Consider the following 22,677-nt stretch of genomic DNA (forward strand, 5'->3'; position numbering starts at 1 on the left):
ATGAACACATATGTATCGATGGCCATTATATATCCCCAGATTGTGTCTATGTGTCTATATGCCAGTTACACACCACAACTACCATATAGAGTAGGTGTCCTGCCCAAAGAGGAAGTAGGACAAGATGTGGTGCCCATGGAGCTCACAAAAATGCAGAAAATCTGTCAAATATACAGAAGCACCCAATAGGAGAATGTGAGTGCTTGGGATTATTCTAGACATCACTACACCATGTACATGGACTACAACATGTGAAAACAGGGTCAAATGGCTCATTGTGGCTGATTTTGGCTGTAGTGCAGCACCCACTGAGTTGTACAGTGTCTGAATCACATATGTATGTCATCACAGACATATGGAACACATCTGAGGCACAAATAGGCACTTTGACATCTGCAGAGGCACATGTGGATCTTTTTATTTTGCATTTTCTGGACCAGCCAGCCACTCTAGCTACTCAATAATGATAGTGTATACTCTCTGAATGAAGGGCTATCAGATCAGTATACTAAGTCCATTCAAAATTGTTACTAACTAGGGCTATGGGGCAGTATATAAGTGTGAGCACTAGCAGTGAGCTGCCTGGCTGCCAGTCACATGACATGCTCACCAGTTGCCATATTGGGTGCCACTCGAAGCATTTCTTGGGCCCTCACCCCAGGACAAAGCACTGAGCCACAGCATTTGTTTGGTGGTGTTAGTGCAAGTCACGTCGTCTGGGAGTCTGAAAATTTTGAACTCCGCTAACTGACCATAACAAATGTTAACTATACATGGTAAGCTGGGGGCAAATGACTGTACCTGTGGGAAAAAACTGCCGCATCGGGTGCCACTGGAAGTGTTTCAGGCCCATCCATCATAAGAATGATACATTCGTACCTCAGGGATCGTAACTATCCAGTGTTGAGTGGGACACCCTCAAGGGCTTCATCACCGTCCAGCAGGTCTTAGCCCGTTATTTTAGGTCAGTTTGATGCTTATGAGTGTTTTCATTCTTTGCTCACCTTACATCCACACTTCTCATACAACATGATGAACGGAGAGCTGAGAACGGGCTCTCCCACCTCTCTTCATCAACATTGTGCCAGCGGAATCAATGCGGTCATTGTTGATGACATCATGAAGCCATTTGATGCACTCCACCCTTTGAAGCACTTGCTCATCCTGGCCGTCGAGGGGCACATCCACATCGATGGGAACTCAATATGCATACCTGATTGCTGCTCAGCAAGAAAGGTGCGTGTGAAGCATCTTCAAGCCAGCCCGGACTTCAATGTTGACATGTCCATTTCTGAGTCCTGCCATTGGCAGACGTGGCAGGACGGGACTGACCAGGTAGGTACCCCACACTACAGTAACACCTTTAGCTGACCCCTAGAACCGGAAGCTACTGCACTTCATGGTTGTCAACGGTGCAGAGGCAGCTGAGGAGGCCCCTTGGCCCCAGAGGTTGACCCACGCAGAGGCTAGAACACCCTTGCTGCCCTTGTCCCCTCTTTCTGATCTCACCCCTTTGCCCCCCAAGAGGTGCAACAACGTAGCATCATCTCCCCTCTCCCATCTCAGCACACCCTCCTCCCCTGGCGTGTCAGACACTGCCTCTCCTCCATGGCCTGGACCTTCAGCCACCTCGTCGGCAGGTGCTCGCCCCCAGCAGCCAGAAGACCAGCAACTCAGCGATCAAATCTTCATGCTGGTTACAATCAAGGAGAAGGACCCGAGAACCATGAGGCTGCCATGCCACTCGTACGGGCTGGAAGAGCTCTGGGAGCTTCTGTGCCCGGATGGTTGCGTCACAGGAGGCTATGCGTACGGAGACAAAGTCGTGGTTGGCAAGATCAAATCCTATCTCATGGCCTTCTATCCAGAGGATGACTACGAAACACTCTACTACCTGCGACACGGCCTGCTGTTGGCCTTCGTGGAGAAGGGCTTAGCCATGGTGAGTACCAATGCCCATCTTACTCACCTGAAATTCTGACGCAGAGTTAGGTCATTTGCACGGACTCAGACAACCTCAACCTCAAAGAGCAAGCGGAGTTTGAGAAGTTCCTGGCCCACTACCGCAAGACCATGGGGTGCATACGACAGAAGATGTATAAGCAAACAATGGCCGTCTCCTCCATGACCGGTGAACACACCAAGGAGGAATTAGCGATGATGGCAAAGGTGGAGGTGGAGCACCAAGTAGATTGGCAACATCCTCCCATTCCAGACCCTACGGAATGCATGCTCATGGTACTCCAGCACGGTGCTCAGCAGCTGGCAGAGGAGCAACACAACAAACACCATGTTCTGCCCTCGAAGGAACACGGCCGCTACACCAAGGCTTTGGGCCAGGCTATAATCGATATGTTTGGCTTGGTCAAGCGTAGACTCCTCAAAGGAGAGTACACTGAGGCCAAGATGGAGTTCAAGAAAGCTCGCCTGTCCATCCACATACCCGTCCCTAAAGTCTCCCCTCCCCGCGACCTCGTCAGCCCCAGCGAGATGGACGTGTTCGCCCAGCTGAGCACCCCTCGCAACAGCAGCGAGGACGAGTGCAAGGACAGGAAGAACAACCCGAGCTACCTGTCACCGCGGCCTCTGCAGCGGTCAAGGTCGAGGAAAGGGCAGCGCGCTGGCTAACGAGTATCCCGCGAGTAGGTTGCAAGTACGCCTTCAGTTCTCAAAGTATTCTATCCTGTCTTGTCTACGCATCCTTGTGGTCCGCTCGCCATTGGTTACTATCCATCGTGTACAGTATGGAATATTCAAGCAGACCTCGGTTATGTCATATTATTTTGGTGCTAACGACTCGAGGGTCTGCACCATCGCTCAGAACCTTGCGCCTTATGCTCTTGAAGTCGTCCATTGCAATCACATGGAACTCACCCAAGAAGAGCAACGTGCCCTGGCGGCCCTTCTTGCCTCAATCGAGGACCTTGATACCCCTCTTCAAGAACTCTTGAAACACCTTCAAAGTCAACCTGGTGGCGCTGCTTCCAACACAGTGATGCGACCGAAAAGAACACTAAAGCCACACAAAAACCCAACCGTGAGGTCGAGCAGTGGTATGCGAGGCCTCTGTGTCTATGAGATGTACGGGGGACTGCATCAGCAAATCAGGCAATTTCTGAGCTTCTGGGAGACTGACGGAGACCCCTCAGAGTGGCTCAGAGCACCAGATAGCTCAGATTCTCCAGAGTAGTTCAGACTTGTCAGATAGTTCAATGAGCCAACGTGGGTGTAGGACTGTCCCATATAATCAAACATCTATTCAATAATTATGGTAGCCACAGAGTCACCACTTGTATATCGATGACTCGAGAGCATTGTACGTAGAGAATACATGGTGAGTAACTACACTAAAGCAGATGGTCGCCATCGACACAGGCTCACGAGTCGAACCATATATTCGCACCAGCTGTCCCGCCCACATTGTCTGCCGCCTCGCTCGTGTCTCGCCGTCTCACCAATGACCTCTGCTGACTCGCCCGCCCCATGTACCCTCTCTCAACCCGTCTGCCGTCTCGTCTGCACCATCTGCCATCTTGGCCACCCCATATACTCATTTGCTATCCTACTCGCATGGACCGGCGGGACCCGCATATCATCTTTCATCAGCTACCGCCTTCACACTGGCCGCGAATGGTCACCGGATGAGCGTGCGGGCCGGCACGTTTGCGAGTCGGCAGTGCATACCGTGCAGGAATTCGTATACGTTCGCTGGCGATGGGGCGAGGGCGGAGCAGTGTTTGACTCGGATGACTGGCGGGTAGGTGTAGGCAGAGTCATTCAGCGCCGCGAGGTCAAAGGACACAACGTGGGCTGTGATGTTCGCGAGCCGATTGCTAGGCTAGTGGTTCACGCGTAGCTGGTCGAAATGTGGTGGGCGGCGTCGTGGTTAACCGTGAGACGTCGCACAGTGGGAGGTAGTGTACGGGCACGCACGCAGCCGTCAGCAGAGCCTGTGAGACGAACTTTGTGAGTAGATAAAGATGGTTGTTGATACTCGTACGTACCTTCGTTCAACTTGTCCTATCGTGTGTTGAGCGCGGCAGTAGGTGTGAGAGAAGTCATGTCGGGAGCGATGTGCAGGGGCTCGCCATGAACACTGTGGCAGTCTTGAAGCTCTCTTCGAAGTCGTCCTCCTCCTCAGTTGAACTGACCTCCTTGCGCGCAGTGACTATGTCTCGTGCGAGGTCCTGCACGGTGACATCCTCGTCGAACATCTGGGGTCATCCCACTCGACGGTAGCACCGAGGCTACCTTGCGCAATGCCGCCCGCACGCCTCCCGCCCGCGCCCGTCCCCACCCTCCGCTCGTCGCTGTGGCCGTGCCCACAGTGAGGATTGGGGTAGTCTGGAACGAAGACATATCGGGCAATGGGGAGGTGGGGATCCTGGGCGTGTGTGGATGGGAGGAGAAGACTCACGCGAGCGGGACGGCAGGCGAGAGGGACGACGGGCGAGCGGGACAGTGGGCGAGAGGGTGAGAGATGGTAGGCGAGCGAGAGAGATGGTGGGCGAGCGAGAGAGATGGCGGGCGAGCGGGTGGGCGAGCGGGCGGGCGAACGAGTAAGTGGCAGGCAAGGGAATGCACGAATCACTCACCTGTGCTATCCATCCATGGCCTGTCTCCTCCAAATTTGTGGTGCCCTCGCTTCTCCGTCGTGTTCCGCGTGTGTCTTGCATGATGCTACCGCGCAGTGTGAAGATGAGTCGACGCTGACGCGGACGGTGGAGGAGGAGGAGCTCGCGAGAAGTGCTAAGCGCCTCAGCCACGACATGTCACGCGCGCTCGCTGGACTTCGACTCTCCAGTCTTCTTCACTGTCAGCCCGCTCCTCCCTGTTTGCTTCGCCCTCGCTTGCTCACCGCCGACCTTGACTACATACCTGTGGACCCGTCCGCAAGAGACGGTGCGTGAATCGGACCACTACGCGGCTCAAGATCGCGCTGTGCGCGACTGCAACGAGCCCCAGCGTCGCGCCAAGAGCCTCGCTGGAGGCTCGCGAAGGGCTGACATGCAGGGAGGAATGCGGGCTGCGGCCAGCAGGGCCAGCGAGTCAGGTGAGTACACCGTTTTTCACCTCAACTCCGAGAATGCCCACCAAGGACAAGTGGATGGAGTCGAACCCAACGGAGACAGCCCCGGTGCACGTTTGCCCAACGAGCACAAGCGCATACGGATACGACGCGCACTGGTACGACAAGAACAGCTCGTCGCACACCCGCTCGCCTTCTGTCTCGCTCACCCACTATTCCACTCGCCTGCCGTTTCACGCGCCCGCCGCTCTCCTCGCCTGTTGTCGAACCCGCGGTCGCTCTCCTCGCCCGCCGTCCTGCTCGCCTGCCCGTCCTGCGCCCACTGTCTCGCTCTCCCTGTCCTCCCTCTCACTTGTGTCCCTCTCGCTGCCCTATCTACCTACCATGTTGCTCACCTACCGTCCCACTCGCCCATACGAGCCCGCGCATAACCCGTTGACCCGCGCAGCACCCGTAGCCGCTGTGGCGGGTCTGTACCGGGGCGGGTATGGGCCCGGGTCGAGCCTGTATATAGCCGTGCTCGGCCCTTCTTGTCATGCGCAAGCTCAAGAAGGATATATCCTTCGAGCGCGAGCGTGGCAAGGAGCATGGCCTGCCCGCTACTAATATACTTACACCAGCCTGACGAACTCGAGCCGAGCGAGTGCAAGCCCGCCCTGTGCCACTCCGTGCAAGTCTGCCGAGCAATGGCCCACGAGCGCGTGCAAGCCTGGTGCGTGCAAGCCCGACAGATGGTCGACACGCACGTTCCTCATCCCGCGGACGCTGCGCCACCTCGACGTGCAGCACTGGGACGAGGTGTACGGTCCGAAGTATGAGATACTGACAAAGATAAAGTGTGAGTAACTGTGAACCCTGACGGTGCGCGACCAGCTGACGACACAAGCCAGTTGGCAACAGTTATGCGCCGGACGAGCCTCAACATACCGCGCACAGACTCACTAGCATCGAAGACTTGGCCGCTTACGGATGCGGATCACGAACCGCGCACTGGTACGATGCGGGCCAGGTTGCCATACATGATGTGCCCAAGCCCGGTACCACACAGTTTAACGAGCAGCACTACGACAGGCAACAGTCCACCAGGCATCTGGTGCGCCCAGCTCGACGCGCATATGCCCGTGAAGGATGCGCGTGCCGCGCCTCAGCCCGAGAAGGAGCTAAGCTGCCGAGTACGAATACAACGAGTAGGAGGAGTGAATCCGCCATGCATATTCACCGGGCAGATGGTTGCTCGTACAAGTGTACGATACATAATGATTAGCAAGTGCTATTTTGTACGGTAGTAGCAATCAATAGAATATGATTGGATCGATTTCTATGACCTGTCTGATCTGACTGATGAGCTGGGTAGTCTGACAGGCTGTCTGAACACTCTGAAAATCCTGTCTGACGAGTTAGCATCGAAAAAATCCGAGGTCATGAGGGCTGAAAATCTGAAGCAATCTGGGGCAATCTGAAGGCTTCTGAAGGCTTCTGAAGCCCCTGACAGGGCCGTCAGACAGATTGCATGATTTCCTGATGTGTACAGTGGTCTAGGTAAGAAGGAGGAGGACGGACAAGACTCCGAACGACGTGGGAGAGCTTCGAAGATGTCGGAGACTGTTCGAAGACGAGGGCTAAGCCTCAAAGGTAGGAGGGAGAGTTTCGACAAACGTGTCAAACGAACGGCGACAAGGAAGGCGAGCGACGGCAGGAAGAGAAGTGTAGAGCCTCTCGGGGCAACTACAAGCTGGCGAACGTACTGGCGAACTGACTGACTGACTTTGAGCATACTGACTGACTGGCGAACTGGCTGACTTCAAACGTACTGGCTGACTGATGAACCTCGCCGGTGCGAGGTGAGATTGAGAGGGTAAGGGGGTCTCTGAGATTCGAAGGGAACAAGCCCCAGAGTATATACAGGAAAATATGGCCCAAAGACCAAGAGAGCCAAGTGAAATCCAAGAAATGATGAAGGAGAGTGATAAGGAAAACAGCCAATCGGAGAGTGTCACAACGCTTGACCCGGACCTACTAACACATGAGAGAATCCAACTCGGCCTTCCGCAGGTTCCGAATAACGGACGACCGTCCCCGAACGGCGAAGGTCATAACCGGAGCCGGTGACAGTCCTCGAAGATATGAGACAGCCGCAGGAGTTCGCCTGACCTACACGAACATGCCTCACCTCGACCCAACTTCCGAAGCGTATGCTGCCCGCTACTACCGTCTCCTAGAGGTCCTCAAGACCGAGGGACTTGTCGAGCCGCGATACGATGCCAACAGTCCCGGAGAGTGGCTGGCTTGGGCCCACGGAGTCCGTTGGATGATTGTACGTGCCTCCGAACTTTGACTGTACTCCGAACCATCGAACCGACCTTCGAACAGCGCTTCTTGTTCGAGTCCCGTAGCCAGGCCATCCTGCTGGCAAACGATACACTTCCTGCTCCTAGGTCGTTCCCCGAGATCGACGAGTTGATGCGTTACCTCAACGAGGTCTTTCACCGCGATGGCAACCAGGGAGATATCCTAGGTTCGCCCTACCCTACGATCGCCTGGTCCGAGACCTTGGTGCTGCTCGAACAAGTCAACCAGGCCGAGCGTCGTCCTCTCGCGAACCTGCAGTATCAGCGCGAGTCGTTGATCCTGTCCGACTTTCGCCAGCTGCCCGACAACCTCGAGTCCATGGGTCAAGCGATTCACAACATCGCAGTCGACCAGCACCGCATGCACGGCACCCTCATCGGGTTGCTCGAAAGCCTGCTCGAGCGCGTCAACACTGACCGTGGCTTCGACACCGGTCCGTCTGTTCGTAGGGGTAGGGGTGGTGGTCATGGGTGTGGAGGTCGAGGACATAGATACGAGAGTTGCCGAGGCCGTCACTAGTTAGTTTGACCTAGCCGTGTACTTGCCCGTAGTCCTACCAATGTAGTGACTCTTCTAAACCGTGTGACTTCGCCGCTAAGGGTTCCGAACATTGACGCTTGAGCTTCGAACATCGGGCGGTTCCCTCGAACGGACGGATAGCGCGTCGACCATACGGACTTAGTGTACTGTCGTACCGACCGTAATTCGCGTTTTCGGTGGGTAGGTGAGCTAAGGGCTCATCAATGGTCCTCCTGAGTCCCCCAAGCCTTCCCCGACCCACAGTGTCAGACGCCAGTAGTTCTACGATGATTGCTGGCTGGCTCAAACTCGAGCCTTCCACAACTAACGGAGGTAAGTAGTGTTGACTATCATACCCTAACACTGTCACATTGAAGTGACTGAACGTGTAGCAGACCACGGAGAGGAGGAGTGCCGCGAATCTCAAGTCAGCCCTGTATGGGCGACGCACTCTTCACAGCGCATACGGGTACAGGCCACCCGGAACGTGCCATATTCAAGTCCAGGTCTTCAGGGCGGACACCCTCACAAACCCATTGGCTGCCCTCGAGGAGGGATCCAATTTGTGCTGGAAGGCGCTACATCAAGCCGCAGGAAGGCCTCGGGATGGGACACACTGTCCACTCCTGCGCAAGTGGCTACCAGCTCTGTATCATCATTCCTCATGCATCTCACCTCCAACCTTCCGCTCGAGCAGGTCCTTGAAACAGCATCGGTGATCCGGCGAACGGCACCTGCCCTTGAGGGTACCACATTCCAGCCGGGCGAGTCATTTCCCGTACTAGCAGCTCGATGTGCATTGAGCCTCACCCTCGACGCTGCCGTGTCTTTCTGGACCATGGTGAACTTCATACAGCTGGCTTTCCGAGTATCAAGGTGAGTACCATTGATCTGTGTCTGACTCAAGCATAACATCGACATCAGTGAGCTTCGGAGGAACAAGCAACAAACCGTGGCCAGAATATGGTGTCACAAGCTCAAAGACATCAAGAAGGGCCCTAAGCCTAAGAAGAGAACATTTCAAGGCTGGTGTTCCAAGGGCGTGAAGTTTGCTCGTGTTGCCGGCGGAGGTATGTACTGTCTGCGTACTGTTGACTTAAACAACTTACAACTCTGGTGTTAGGTTCAATATACATCTTGGTATTAATTGCCCTACAAGGCCTGAGAAAGCCCTTTGGGGATTGCGACAGACACTTGGCAGAGGCCGTGGGCAACATGCTCAGATGCCCAGATGGTCAGTCCGTCATCCGATACGTCGGCTGATGTTATAGCTAAACCCGGTGTTCAGATTCAGCAACTGGACAGATTATAACCAACATCATTGTCCCCTACATGGTGCAGCTTAGACAGCAGTGTCCGTTGGCCATAGAAGTAGGTGGGGGTACTCGCACTCAAGACCAGCGAACTTGTGCGCTACTCATAGACCTGGACACCTCTGACAAGGACTTCAACTCACTGCGAACAAAGTGAGTCCAAATTCTCTGTATGTAATCTCTCAAACCCTCATCCTTTCTCATGTCACAGCACTTTCCGTCTTCTGCCAAGGTTGAAGGCGAAATGGCACCCCTGCTACGATCCAGTTGCGGCAACAGAGACAGCGGACATGGTGAATGCACTTGCCGTGCAGGCTGCCTCCCTTGCCAGCCCGTCCGGGTCAACACTGACAACGTCAGTGCACCAGATTCAGAGCCAGGGCTGAGCGACCGCCAGAGCCAGACGACTCTGCAAGATACCTCTGAGGACATTGTCGAGACGTCGTATGACACTCAACATCCTCGTAACCTGGTCTTCCCAGCCCCGCGGGGCGATCACGCCCACAATGTTGCTTGGACCAAAACTGTGCGCTGCCAAGCAACCAACACATCCAAACCTGACGATCTCAGGGAGTTACGCTCGCAGGTACACATTGTGTTGTCTCGTTCTTAGGCAGACGACCTGCTGAAATTGCGGCTGCGTCTAGTTAGATGCACAATACTCCAAAGGCTGTAAGTCTTGTTGAAGTGAAAGAGATTTAGAAGGGCTGTAAAGCCAGTGGAAGTGAAGGACTAGTAGATGGAGTGAACAGACCTATCCCAGAGGGAAGACTCTGATGCTAGGCAGGCAGAAGAGAGGAGAGATTGTTATCCATTAGGGGGAATCACCCCAGTATATATACATGTCTGGGACTGATCACATGCTACATCAGTAAGCAGATCAGTAATCACTAAGTCCGAGTTTTAGGGAAATGAGTAAGCCTTAACTCCAGAGATAGGGATATGCATAAGTGTCCATGTGATCAAGGAATGTACTGGAAGGTCATGGAACATGCCGGAAGGGAGTGGAATGATCCAGAATAAGTCTGGAACAGTGTAGATCGGTCTGGAGCGAGTCACAAGATGAGTCCAGACAGTGTCCGTCAAAAGAATGTATGTAATACTACATCGCAGAACACAAGTCCATATATGTACATAACTGATAAGATAAGATAAGATAACACTGGAAAGTCGGAAGTTCAACAAGTCTGACACAGCCAGCTACATGCACATGCCATTAGAGTGCGTCGGGTGAGTTCCAAACTGTACTTTCATATGTTTCACTATGTTGTGGCTAACTCACGTCATTCACAGAGACGTGCTCACAATCAGGGGTGCCAACCACGAGCTAGTTGTCTGTGTGTGCACCTCAATGCCCGATATTGAGGTGGGACCGTGACACGGGCGCTTGTGGTGACACAGACATGTGACTAGCGAATGGACTGTAACGGACACGGTTAGTGTACTGCTACCTCAGTCAAGTACCACGAGGTCGAGACTGAGGTAAGCTCATTTGTAGTGTTTTCTCATGGACTCTGAGCACTCATACTGTATTTCATAGACTGTGTAACCTTAATAGGTAGAGTAATAACGAGTCGAGTACCACGAGGTCGAGACTGAGACTGTGTAACCTTAACACCCGAGCACATCAAGAACACACTTACAGAGAACCTGGTGGCCAGTTTCATGAGCAACCCCTTGAAGACGGTGGACACAGGTACTTCTAGCCATGAAAATGAGATGGTACATTTCGAGGCCATTCACTTTTCATGGTACAACCAAAGTTGTATGAGGGTAAGTCGTTTTATCCTTTCGCCGCATTGCACTACAACCTAATTTTCTAACATCTGACCAGGGCAATGACGTGCTGTTGGACATACCGCTGCGACAGCTCAGCTGGGAAGGGTGCTCAAGAACAAACTATTCTCAGATGACACCATACGTATCTGCTGACATGGAGGATCATATACCAATCTACCAGGCTATGACCTTTACTCTAGCGGATATGTTCTCATGGGTCGAAGAGAAGGTAAGTCTGTGTCACACTGAGTGTCGGCAACTACAGCTGACACATGACAATGATACTGCAACAGCTTCAAAGCATCCTGCCCCGCAAATACGACCATCTTGAAGCCACCGCCAGCCTACTCCCTGATCTTCACCACTCCCTAGTCCACCCCTTTGTTGGCTTAGTTGTCAATATGAATGTCTGCATGTACACTCACAGGGACAGCAAGGATGACATTATCTGCCTAGTCATTGTATTAGAGGATTTTGAAGGCGGCAAGCTCTGCCTGGTAGAACCACTGGTCTAGTTCTTCCTCTGCAACACAGTCATTTGGTTATCTTCCCGTTGTGTGGCATTACTCATTTCAACCTACATTACAAAGGCAGAAGGGCATCAATTGTCTTGTATACAGACAGAGAGCTAGGGTCTTGGACACAAGGCAATCGTAACGGTTGGGCATCCAATACCAATTTCATGTAGGTAGGATACCGTCAGGAAACAATATATACCGGCTGCGTTGGACACCTTTCACCATTTACCATCTAGTCTAAGTCTACCGTCTACTGACTACTGCACCATCAGGAAAAACGGATCTGTCTTGGGCGGCATTACAAGAGATATCAGTCACGTGAAAGGCCTTCAAGACGTCGTGCTGACTTGAGAGGCGTTTAAGACAAGTAAAAGACCTCAAAGACGTGGAAGCCATCAATTCCATCATGTCTGACTTGAGGCGCAGTTACTTGTAGTACAATTACCTTTGACTAATGACCAATACACTTATACGCCCTCACTTTTGCATTTTCACTCCTCACAAGTCTGATTCAATAAAGAATACTACGGTACAATACCATCATCTGTAGTGAGGCTCCTGCAACTGTATCTAGTCACACATAGCTCGTGGCCACTCACTCTGTGGATGAGTGCCTGGTGGTTGGCATGACGAGTGATTGCTCATCCATGCCGAGTCCACAGGTCCACCATGACGGCCATCTAACTTGGTCCATTGCCAACTTGATGTGGGTGCGCAGACGAGTGATTGTTTGCGTGGGTGAGCCGGTCGCTACTAGCCGGCCGAGCAGGGGGAGGGCGCACACAAGAGTGCAGGCGAGAGAACGTAGCCGAGCACGCGGGTGAGCGGGTGAGCGGGTGAGACAACGGGCAAGCTAGAAGGTGGGACAGCAAAGATGGCGCACGGAGAGACAACGGGTCAGCCGGCCCATGACTCTGCACGCGCGTCGACGTCCCTGTGTCCAGACATACTTGAGCTGGACAATGGTCAGTGCACCTCCGCCCATCGTCTAGCCTTCACTCACCTCGAGAATGCGGCTCTCGATTTCTCTGTCTGCCCGCCGTCTACTCCCCTCTCAGTCGCACCCAATCCTATCCCATTCACCACTGCTGCCTGAACGTGGGATGTCCGGCACCGTGGGCGTAGGTGAGCACCGCTACGGTCATGTCAATGCCGCCACGTACCGATCCCAGCCAATGCTGATGTACAACACACAGCCCCGCATCCCGGCGGAGACGATCTCTGCGGCGCACGGTGAGTCGGACAATGCAAGTACATACCGTGATGCAGCGCGCATGCTTCTTTCCACTGCAGACCGATCAGGATTGACAACAGGAGGATGACAGCCCATGCTGACCCGTCGATGCGCCACTGCACGGGCACTAATGACGTCGACAGGATGATCAGGCCCTCTTGAGGATCTTCGGGATGTCCTCGAAGAAGATCGACCGCTCGACCTCCTTCTTCGCACCCCATGAGATGTTGTGTGAGAACAGGTGGGCGATAATCGCCTGGCTGACGGGGATCGACAGACCGCCAAAGAAGAAGCTGCACAATACGTCAGTCCTCAGCCACGACACAATCGCTATGGACTTACAAGTATGGAATCCACATAACATTGATGAGGAAAGACTTGATCAGTGGTTCTCACCCAGAGGTACTGGAGTAGAGTGTAGCCGCCGGAGCCTATGAAGACTACCGTCGTCGCCAGCCAAATCTCGAACGGAGTGCATGTAGTAGCCGTCAACGGGAAGCTCGAAGCCGAGGCAGATGTAGTTGATGACACTGATCGTGATCGAACACGCGATACCGTAGTACGAGAACATGTACGACATCATCGAGAACTTGTAGTGCAGCGGCGCGACCAGAGGAACGAGTGGATCTCCCTCGCGATTGGGCCCTGGCGCCACACCACCGAGCTATGGGGTTGAATGGCAGTTCGTTACAGCCGTACGCGTACTTCTGCCACCGGTTCAGCTCGTCATCGCACGTCAAAGACACACCTTCCTTGAAGCCACCGAGGGAGTATGTATCGAATGATAAAACGCGCTCCTGGAGCTGCATCGCCATGTCGAAGTCCTCCGACACATTGCTCTCGGACCGGATCTTGTCCTGGCAGCACGGTCAATGAACACGGCGTCCTGGACGGCCCTCCAGTGGAGGAACACGTTGTGCCCGACGAACGGCGCGACCTCGCCGTTCGCGCACGCGTACGAGATACATTTGTTGATACGCCGGTGAAGTACGCGAAGCAGTGATGCGCGACCTGCATGATGTCCGACTCGTGCTGGATGACACCGACATCGGGCGCTCCGCATCTCGCGCGCCGCGTCCCGGAAACAGTCCTCTGGCACGATGGTGTCCGAGTTGACGATCAGGATGATCTCGCCAACACGGCACGCACGTCCCCACGTCCGTTAGCAGCCCAGGGGCGGAACTTGCGGCCGCTCGACTCGTACACCTCGTTGATGGCAATCTGCAGCACGTGCTCCCTTCCGAGTTCACCTTCTCGTCGTCCTCGCCGCCGAAGCCGACGACGCTGGCGTTACTGCCGACCCGGTGCTGGTACTGCATGCCGTAACGCTGCTCTGCCTCATGACCGAGTGAGTCGCTCTTCTGGGGGCCGCGCTCGTCTCCACAATGAGTGAGAGCCTCAAACCGTAGTTCATGTTCGAGGCTTTCTTGAACCGACCCGCACGCTGGAACCCGTCCGGCGCATCATCAAGCTTCGGCCGCGCGACCCAGCCAATGCCATGGTTGGCGTAGAATGCTATGCGTGTGTCACGCTCCTCGACCGAGAGCAACTGTCACGCAGGCATCAGCGACCCGCACAGCAAGCGTACGTCGGAACTCACCCTGAGACCATCGTCGTTGACGAGTATCATGGACGCATCACCTTGCCGGGCATACGTCTGCATCGCGGTCAACAATCGCACAGCTCATAAGCCCGAATGGGAACTCACAAGACAGTTTCCAGAGACTCCTTGTACACCGGCATCTCAATCGGCAGGCCGTTCTCCACGATCTTGTTCGGCCAGGGCTTGATGGCGGAATAGTACCTTGAGTGTTCGTGGTACTGCGCAATGGGACCGTGGGTACCAGGGACGCCGGTGTGCCCGGTGCTAGTGGAAGTATAAGTATGTGGACGGCGCGCGACCGAGCCGAAGGGCGACCGAGAGTGCGAGTGAGAGGGCGAGAGAGACAGACGGCGAGTGAGATGACGGCGAGACAGAGGGCAGACGGGCGAGAGGGACGTCAGGCAAGGACGGCAGAGTCAGAGCGAGGGCGCAAGCGAGCGGGCAGACCGATGAGGGTGTGTGGGCATGAAGGAGAGGGCATACGAATAGATTGGTTACTCAACGTTGCCTACACTCTACCTAGGCTGCGCTCCCCGCCTGCGACTTTTCGACTTCCCTGCAGTGGGACGTGCTGGCCGCCCACTGTCCCCTTTGCCCTCCGCCTTGCCTGCCCTCTGCTTCGCTTTCTCTTTCCGGGCGTCGCTCACCCGCCCACCGTCCTCCTTGTCCTTCTTGCACCGCTTGCTGGTACGAGGGACAGGGTCGTCTGCCGGAGCGGCGCGTTTTGCGACGGTAGGCTGTAAGGTGTTAGAAGATGGTCCTTTGCGAATACTCAGTACTCACCGTGACCGTGCTCGAACTGGACACCCCGTTACTACGCGCCTCATCGTCTTCGCTGTCCGACGGCACCTCAATGACGACGCGACATGCGGCACGTCACTGGACGGGGGGAGGAGGGAAGTGTGAAAAATCCATCGTGTTCTTGTATCCGCAATATACTAGACCGTCTTCTTCGAGCTTGGTGCTATGCACCTTGCTCTTATTGACGTCGGCGCGGAAGAAGCCGACGTACTGAACGTCGTCGTCAGCAGGCTGGGGGTGAGCCCCAGGCATATCTAGTGTAAGTCATGTAGAAAGCCCAGAAGCATAGAAGAAAATGGTGACGCACCGGTGTCAGAGGTTCACGTCGATGTGTGCAGGAGACAGAGGATGCGGCACTCCTCCGGTCGAGTTGAGCGTTCAGATCTAGATCTCGATCTCGATCTCGATCGCATGCATGACCTCACCTGTCACTGTCAGTGGGCCGTCAGTCAACTTTTACCACCCGTCCGTCTTCTTGTGCCCACGCATCGTTGTACAACCACACTAGTTCGGGCTCGCGCCGCGTATGTATTATTTCCAAGTAGTTCGTTCAATAAACTACGTTGCTGTGCCGCCTTGTATTTCCTTTCCACAGAAACCGTATCACCATATAGTCTGGTAAGCATACTTACTAGACCAGTTGTTCAATACGAATTTTGAGGCGCAGTCAAGAACCGTGTCTGATTTCCAGTCATCAGGAACTGAACGCTCGAGGGAATCCAATGACGATGGGCCGGGGAAGCGGGGAATTAACTGGCACGATTGGCGAATGGAACTCAAGGGTACGACGTCTCCTTGTGGTTTGCCGTTGGATGGCAGAGGAAGCTTGTTCACGTCGTACATCATGTGTACTGGGTTCGCCGTTGAACCCAGCTTCCCGTACCACTCCACGTAGGCTAAAGGCCCCTCCTGGGCCCACTCCTCCGGTGCTTCCATATCCAGGTTTGTGGTAGGATCGCGTATGGTTTTGGGAAGCTGAAAAATAACTCTCAGTCTTCCGACGCGAGTCCCTGTATTGTACAACTGTTAGTTAGGGTTCTACGGCGGTCAGAATACTAGTGAGTCCTACCTTGTAACCCTGTGGCTTCAGCCTCGTCGCCGCGCAATACGACAACGGTATCGAATCTTGCTGGCTTGTCTGCTGAAGAAGGCCTGGCCTTGACGCCATCCTTCTCTTCGGCGTTGTCGTTGAGTGGAATGTTGTTGAACTTGAAACCGTGAAAGACTTCCACTCGGCCGAATGGTAGGTGACGGTTCGCCCGGTCCTGCTCTCTAGGGCGGAGTCTGCGCTGTAGTTTCATAGTATAGACGTACTGCGAGACGGCGTCGGTGAAGCCCGGTGCCGCGTGTCGTTCCTCGATGGAAGGTAAGGATTGTCGAGCGAACGACGGATGTTTGGCTAATTTGATGCGTGTTTTGCTGCTGCGAGGGAGGTGCGTACTGCGCTCGTCGTCTTCAGAGTTTGCTGTGCCAGTCGTACTCTCCGAGGCAGACACTGCTTGTGGGTCTGCAGACTGGTCCGTAAGTCTGCCGCGTAGGGTATCGTACATAGAAACCTTCTCCCTCCTGTCGAGCCACTTGATCATCTGCGGGCGAGCATTGCGGTGGTTCGAGGCTCTCCACGCCTTCTTCGCACAATCAATGTGCAACCGCTCAAACATCTCGGTGTTGAAGTTGTCGGTCGTGCCGAGCCTGCGGATAGAATCGACGTAGTGTAGAAGGGAATGGACTTTCGGTATGTTCAGGTGCTCCCGAATGCCGAGTTCCTCCAGTATATGCTTGTTGTCGTGGAACATTTTGAGGGCGTCTTCCATGTATCCGAGGGTAGACTCGTCGTGAGTGGGGTACTGGGAAAGGTATATGAAATCGAGCAGCGAACGGAAGGTGAGCATTGCAGCCCTGGGTATACGGCCAACGAGGCATCCGAGGAGAATGCGTGCGATGTCCTTCCGCTCGCTACCGGAAACCTGAGAGAGGGTGGATATCCCGGTCTTGAAATGACGGGTGCCGTACGCCGGAGGGAGGCAGCGAATGCGACGGTCGAGTTCCTTCTCTCCGATGAGTTCGGTGGACCACTCCACTATATGCTTGAATACGCCTTGATAGAGCTGGTGAAGGATGTCAGGCGTGATGCAGGAGTGGATGTCGGTGTACGGTAGGTCCCTCCAGAAAGGTTTGATGCAGTAACCGGAGACGTTGAACTGCTTGCAAGACTTGGAGAAGGCTGTGGAGCCTCTCTCGCCTTGCTGACGAGCTTTCCGTAGCACGTCCAGGGTCCAGAGCTGGGCGCGAGGCGTCTTCGCAGACGCGTCCCCAAGGCCGCTCTCCGGGCACTGGCAGATGGGGCAAGTCCCGTACTTGGTACAACTGACCAAGCACTGCTCCGGGTAGTCCGCGACGTAAGACGCCAGGATCGGATGAACCCTGCGCACGTTTCCGTCGCCACCCGTCACGTCAATTCCCTCCTTGCCTGCGTCGACAAGAGGCTGGAGGATGGTGCGCACCGAAGCGTGGAAGAGCTGTTGGACCAACGCTCTCCGCTTGTTCTCGGTGATGCCGGCGGAGTCGACCTTATCCACGGAAAGGTACCCGATGAGTATGCAGGCGTGTTCGGAAGGCTTACGACGAAGCTCCTTGGGGATGTTGCCCAGGGTCATGTAAACAGGGTAGGCGGATTTGTTTCCAGAGAACTGCGTGAGTTGTGTCTTGTCAGTCGAGATAATGACTGGCGCAACCGCAGCGCCTGCCGGTAAGATACTCTAGAATCTTCTTCAGCACCCCGTAAGATTTATGTGTTGGTAGTGCTTACCTGGATCGCGTGCCACCATTGACCGGTCCACATCTCCGTGTAAATCCGGTTAGTGCGTGCAGAGTTTGAGAAGATACGACTGGGTCAATACACGATGTGATTCGCGTGAGCCGGGTTTCCTAACAAAGCCTTGATCGCCTCTATGATGTCACGGTATTGCACCAAATGTCGTTCGCCCGGACGATCCTTGAAGGTCAGCCAGCATTCCTTCCAGGACACCCTCTCTGGGATGGAGTCGACCTTCTGAAGCAAGGCTCGGTTGTTGTGATATGTGAGTCCGAGCCTCTCTTGCACCTGTGATGTAATTCAGTTCATCTAACCAACCCGATGGAACTGCACTTACTTCTGGTATTCGAAGAAAGCGGTCTACCGCGCCCTGCCCGATCCCTTCCTTGACGAACCACTTCGCGATCTGCCAGTCCATCTCGGACTCGAATGGGGCCCACACTGCATTGACCCGTGCTAGTACGTCTTCATCACCTAATATTGATTTGTCAGGTTAGCACTGTGCACAGTGCAGGATAAGTTGATCCTCACTGCGTCTCTGCCCGCCCAAGCTATCAAAATGCTCTCTCCACGACTCTCTAATTGTTTCCGCAGTCCCTATGACCTTTCCTGCACTCCTATCGATATCCTCCACCCTGTCGTCATCATCATCATCAAGCGAAAGGGCGGTACGTTGAGCGGGCGAGGGTGCTGATGATGTCGACGCTACGGGCTGGCTGGGATCATGTACCGGAATGAACTGGTACTGTGTGTCACGTTCATCCTCTTCCTCCCACTCTGCACTACTATCCGCGTCGCCGTCACCCGTAACAAGGTTGCCGTCAACATATACGCTGTACGTATCGTCAGAAATGATAATTCGTCTCACCCAGAAGTACGGAATATCTCACCTGTTCGCCGCGTCGCCATCCTCACTGGCAGCATCAGCCTCCTCGTCTGAGGAGTCCGATGTGTCCGTCTCCTGAAGATACGCCCTCAACTTTCCCTTTTTGTACCAGGCGCACTCTCGGCTTGTAGATTGATGAGCCATGAGCCCTTGCACGGTGTCGAACGAACCGCCGCATGCATCGCATGTCTCCGCCAGCAAGGCATACAAGTGTCTTGATCGCTTTACCATGTCTTATGAGTCTTTCAGTACGTCATTTTTTGCCAGACATGCTTCAAAAACTCACCGACCGACACTGAAGCCACAGTAAAATTCTTCAGAGTCAATGTCTCTCAGGAAGGTACTCAGAGGTTGCAGCAGGACACGACGCTCAGTTGCCACCGACCCTGCGCACCGTTACGTTACGTTTCCACGGGTACTTCCCTGCCTTGGCGGCAAGTCCGCACTGACAGCGCGAGATTGATGGCTCCCGCGGATCTGGCTGTCCGGCGCGCTTCTCACGAGACTCATGCACTCTGCGCCCAAAGTACGTACCCTTACTGGTGCTCGCTCCTTGTACCTCCCAGGTAAGTTGTTCTGTTGGTCAGTCTGCTCAATTACGGATAACATCTGTTTGATACAGGAATTGCCGTGCTACGTTGCGTGGAACTGCTGGTGCATCGTCAACTGGCGGTCCTGGTAGTATTGGCGCAGGTGAGTGCACTTACATACCTGTTCCCGTTCTGCCTACCACCGCGTTCGCTTTTCCTTGGGGACAGCCAGAGCCAGAGGACTTCCTTATCGAGGCGCGCGGCCTGGCCGCGCGCCCCGATAAGGAAACTGGGACTTAACGCACGGAGCCAACCCCGGCAACGATAATGCAACAGTCCAGCGCGGGCTCCGCCGCCCACGGTACACAGTATAGGCGGTGAATATACTGCGTACTGGCCAGGGTATTCCTGTGAGTTCTCCAGCAGCCAGAGTGTGCGTCGGACACTGTAACTGCCGTCCCGACCGTCCCGCCCAACTCCGGTCACTTGACGCATGAGCTTAACACTATACCTGCTTCCCTTCCCATGTACTATCCCCCGTGCTGCCTCGCGATTCCTTCCTCATGCCTCCCCCTCACTCTCCTAGCTTCCAGCCTCTAGGCACGTTCAGCGACCTCACCATCAACGACTGGTCCCCCTTGCCGGACAGTCCCCCCTTCAAGGACAAGCTCTCATCTGGCCTGTCCCGGACGAAGCCCACCTGGGACTTCAGGAACTTAGGTAAGTGTCGAAGTTGGCTTATCTTGTTGTACACGATAATGACCTCCTCTAGCCCCGCCGTCCTCTCCCCCCACCAGTATTGACGAGGAGGACGACATCGACACTGTGCGGCACTGGCCCTTCGCTAGACGTATCTTCGGCGACCTCTTGGACGACAGGTATTTCCCTGCGTTGTCTGACGTTCTAATAGAGGTAAGTGTTACCGTAGGCACTTCCGAGTCTCCACCCTAGACTTAGCTCATGCTTTTTAGACTCCTAATTTCGAGCCGGAAGATTGGGCACTTCTCCAGGCCAATCTGCAAGACAGGCCTCTCATTTTGCGTCATTTCTGGTATGTCCAAAATTTGCTAACCTTCGTATCACTCTCACTAAAGACCTGATAACCCAGGTTCCGTTACGATCGAGCGATGAAGCGTGTAATATCCGGTTCGGCCAGCAGCCTGCATCAACACGTCGCCACGGGTTGCGCGCAAAACATCGCGCAACAGACCATCATGCCTGTCACCCAGAAGTTTCCCGTGGATGGCATGATGGTGACGCAGAACGGCGCGAAGATGCTGGTCCAAAAGGACCACATATTGGTACCGGACTGCCTCATAGGGCTGACCGACCGTGTCAAGAACAACGTACTCAGTCTCAATCTAGACGCTGACTGCGTTCTAGTTGAGTCTGCAAGAACGGAGAGTGTTCCTCACGTTCTTGCGAAGGTGAGCACCGTCTTCAATGGATGACTAATACAATATTAACGTTCTCCCTCAGGTTACCGACTGCATGCCGGTGGACGCTACACCAGTTAGAACGGGGGTGGGACGTACGTACGTCGATGAAATGGCATCGGAGGCAGGATCGGACGAGTCGGAGGATGCGATGGAGGATGAGACGCAGACGCAGACCGAGGACGAGGACGAGACGCAGACGCAGACCGAGGACGACGACGGTATGCAGACTCTGGCAGGACAGGAGAATGAGCACACCGTATCTTCTCCCCTTACCCCTCTCCAGGACCCGTCGTCTCCTCTGTCGCCTCTCTCCCCCGGCTCAATGCCCTCTTCGACTCCCCCTCGTCTTCCTCCGCCTCTGGCGCCTCTGCCCCTGCAACCCGCCCAGGAAATCTCATCCATGGTTTTCATGGTGGTCTCCACGAAGGAGAAGGCCGTCAAGGAGCCACCGCCCGACGTGGACATCAGCAAGAAGGAATGGGTGGAGTTACCTTGCCCGGACGACAAATGCCTCACCGGGGGACATGCCTACGGTGGCAAGATTTACGTAGGGGAGATACGGGCTTACATGTGGGTGTTCCAAGGAGCCGAGGACCACGCCTACCTCGCAGAGCACTGGAAAGACGACCTTGAAGCCTGGGTGAGGAGCGGCAAGGCTCTGGTACGTACGGTTTGTGTTTCCAAGAACGACTGTGCTAACTTGACATTAGCTACTGCACCGGAAGTACGCAACTCCTGCGCAGAAGGCAGCCCTGCTGCTGTGGGAAGCACGGTGGCGGGAGTGCATGCTAACGGTGCGCGAAAAGGTTCTCCACGCCCTCATCATAGCGAAGTCCGTCCAGTCCTCGCCGGAGGAACTCGAGGAGTTCCAGAAGCTGTTCAATCCGGAGCCCGACATGACACTGCCACGCATCAAGAGCCCGGTGGGAGCGGTGCGAAAGCTTGTCAACACCGGCAGCTGGCGCTTGGCAGAGGAAAGGTATGAGAAGCAGAACCAGGCCACCACTTCGTACCATTTTGACGGCATCATCGGCTCTGTGAAGGAGGCCTTCGTAGTCGGGGCCAACCTCAAGCGGGCCCTCGACGAAGGCAATTTGGAAGCAGCCCAACGGGCTCTCAAACGGCGTCACCTCGACCACGCTATCGTTGCGAAGAAGAGCTCCTTGAGCGACTCGGAGTACTTAGCGGACGGCTCGAGCGACCCGATAGCCAGCGACCCCCTCCACGATCCTACGTTCCGTCCTGAGGCAGACGACGGCTCGTACTCGCAGGACAGCAACTACGGCGACTCGGAGTCGTCGCAGCGGGGCGACTCATCGCAGAGTACCAGCTCGTCGCAGGACGCCTCCGACTCGTCGCGGGAAGAATCCGACTCGCAGGATGAATCCGACTCGTCACAGGGCTCGTCCTTGTAGGACAGTAACCCACAGCAGGCGACTCGTCGCTGAACGGAGGTCCACTGCCAGTCGCAGGACGGGCTCGGAGGAGCGCGGAGTGTTCCTACATTCGCGTTCGCCCATAGTCTACCTTAAACTGTCGTTAACGCTATCCCCACGGTACTGTAGTTACTCGTCGCTCACACTACTCTGCTACTCGTCGCTCATGCTACTCGTCGCTCACGCTACTCACGCTACTCGTCTACTCGTCGCTATCCTCTGTCCTGTGTACTTATAACTGTTCAGCGTCCACGTACGTATCATAAAGGCAATACACGCAGATCCGCCGTATTGCACACCGCGGGAATTCCTCTGGCCGCCCAAATTAGGCAAGTCTGAGTAGTGAGGAGTTAGCGGTTGCGCCATGCTGCACTCCTGCCAGTTGTTCATGCAGATCACTCCAGAAGAACGAAGAGATCTAGAGGA

At 54.8% G+C, this 22,677-nt stretch overlaps 7 protein-coding genes across 7 annotated transcripts; 4 read left to right on the plus strand and 3 right to left on the minus strand.

Annotated features, from left to right (window-relative positions):
* Positions 1–1,029: 1,029 nt before the first annotated feature.
* Positions 1,030–2,628, plus strand: B0H18DRAFT_958840 (uncharacterized protein; the record flags this gene model as incomplete). Its single annotated transcript, XM_048042736.1, has 4 exons — positions 1,030–1,236; positions 1,312–1,335; positions 1,379–1,942; positions 1,993–2,628. The coding sequence occupies 4 exons, from the start codon at positions 1,030–1,032 to the stop codon at positions 2,626–2,628; spliced, it is 1,431 nt and encodes a 476-aa protein (XP_047887683.1).
* A 1,218-nt stretch (positions 2,629–3,846) lies between these two features.
* On the minus strand, positions 3,847–4,214 carry B0H18DRAFT_1124230 (uncharacterized protein; the record flags this gene model as incomplete). The annotated part of the gene is made up of 3 exons (XM_048034819.1): positions 3,847–3,950; positions 4,005–4,020; positions 4,098–4,214. 3 exons carry the CDS (start codon positions 4,212–4,214, stop codon positions 3,847–3,849), a joined length of 237 nt encoding a protein of 78 aa, XP_047887684.1.
* A 2,976-nt stretch (positions 4,215–7,190) lies between these two features.
* On the plus strand, positions 7,191–9,596 carry B0H18DRAFT_1124231 (uncharacterized protein; the record flags this gene model as incomplete). Its single annotated transcript, XM_048034820.1, has 8 exons — positions 7,191–7,343; positions 7,400–7,811; positions 8,293–8,773; positions 8,822–8,967; positions 9,021–9,131; positions 9,186–9,251; positions 9,321–9,363; positions 9,422–9,596. The coding sequence occupies 8 exons, from the start codon at positions 7,191–7,193 to the stop codon at positions 9,594–9,596; spliced, it is 1,587 nt and encodes a 528-aa protein (XP_047887685.1).
* A 1,279-nt stretch (positions 9,597–10,875) lies between these two features.
* On the plus strand, positions 10,876–11,504 carry B0H18DRAFT_884808 (uncharacterized protein; the record flags this gene model as incomplete). The annotated part of the gene is made up of 3 exons (XM_048041044.1): positions 10,876–10,983; positions 11,045–11,218; positions 11,283–11,504. The coding sequence occupies 3 exons, from the start codon at positions 10,876–10,878 to the stop codon at positions 11,502–11,504; spliced, it is 504 nt and encodes a 167-aa protein (XP_047887686.1).
* Positions 11,505–12,889: 1,385 nt separating this feature from the next.
* On the minus strand, positions 12,890–13,556 carry B0H18DRAFT_1087329 (uncharacterized protein; the record flags this gene model as incomplete). Its single annotated transcript, XM_048032156.1, is given in 5 exon segments — positions 12,890–13,001; positions 13,084–13,118; positions 13,138–13,203; positions 13,235–13,368; positions 13,397–13,556. The coding sequence occupies 5 exon segments, from the start codon at positions 13,554–13,556 to the stop codon at positions 12,890–12,892; spliced, it is 507 nt and encodes a 168-aa protein (XP_047887687.1).
* A 2,192-nt stretch (positions 13,557–15,748) lies between these two features.
* B0H18DRAFT_884818 (uncharacterized protein) lies at positions 15,749–17,205 on the minus strand (the record flags this gene model as incomplete). Its single annotated transcript, XM_048041045.1, has 4 exons — positions 15,749–16,155; positions 16,215–16,410; positions 16,468–16,590; positions 16,702–17,205. Coding segments are annotated over 4 exons (1,230 nt in total), but the record flags the coding sequence as incomplete, so codon positions are not given.
* Positions 17,206–19,308: 2,103 nt separating this feature from the next.
* On the plus strand, positions 19,309–22,230 carry B0H18DRAFT_958844 (uncharacterized protein; the record flags this gene model as incomplete). The annotated part of the gene is made up of 9 exons (XM_048042737.1): positions 19,309–19,412; positions 19,469–19,539; positions 19,778–19,809; positions 19,970–20,096; positions 20,149–20,288; positions 20,348–20,427; positions 20,485–20,803; positions 20,856–21,476; positions 21,526–22,230. 9 exons carry the CDS (start codon positions 19,309–19,311, stop codon positions 22,228–22,230), a joined length of 2,199 nt encoding a protein of 732 aa, XP_047887689.1.
* Positions 22,231–22,677: the final 447 nt, after the last annotated feature.

Source organism: Fomitopsis serialis (genome assembly GCF_022376445.1).
Source record: "Fomitopsis serialis strain Sig1Antser10 chromosome Unknown B0H18scaffold_118, whole genome shotgun sequence".
In the NCBI taxonomy this organism is placed as follows: Eukaryota; Fungi; Basidiomycota; class Agaricomycetes; order Polyporales; family Fomitopsidaceae; genus Fomitopsis; species Fomitopsis serialis.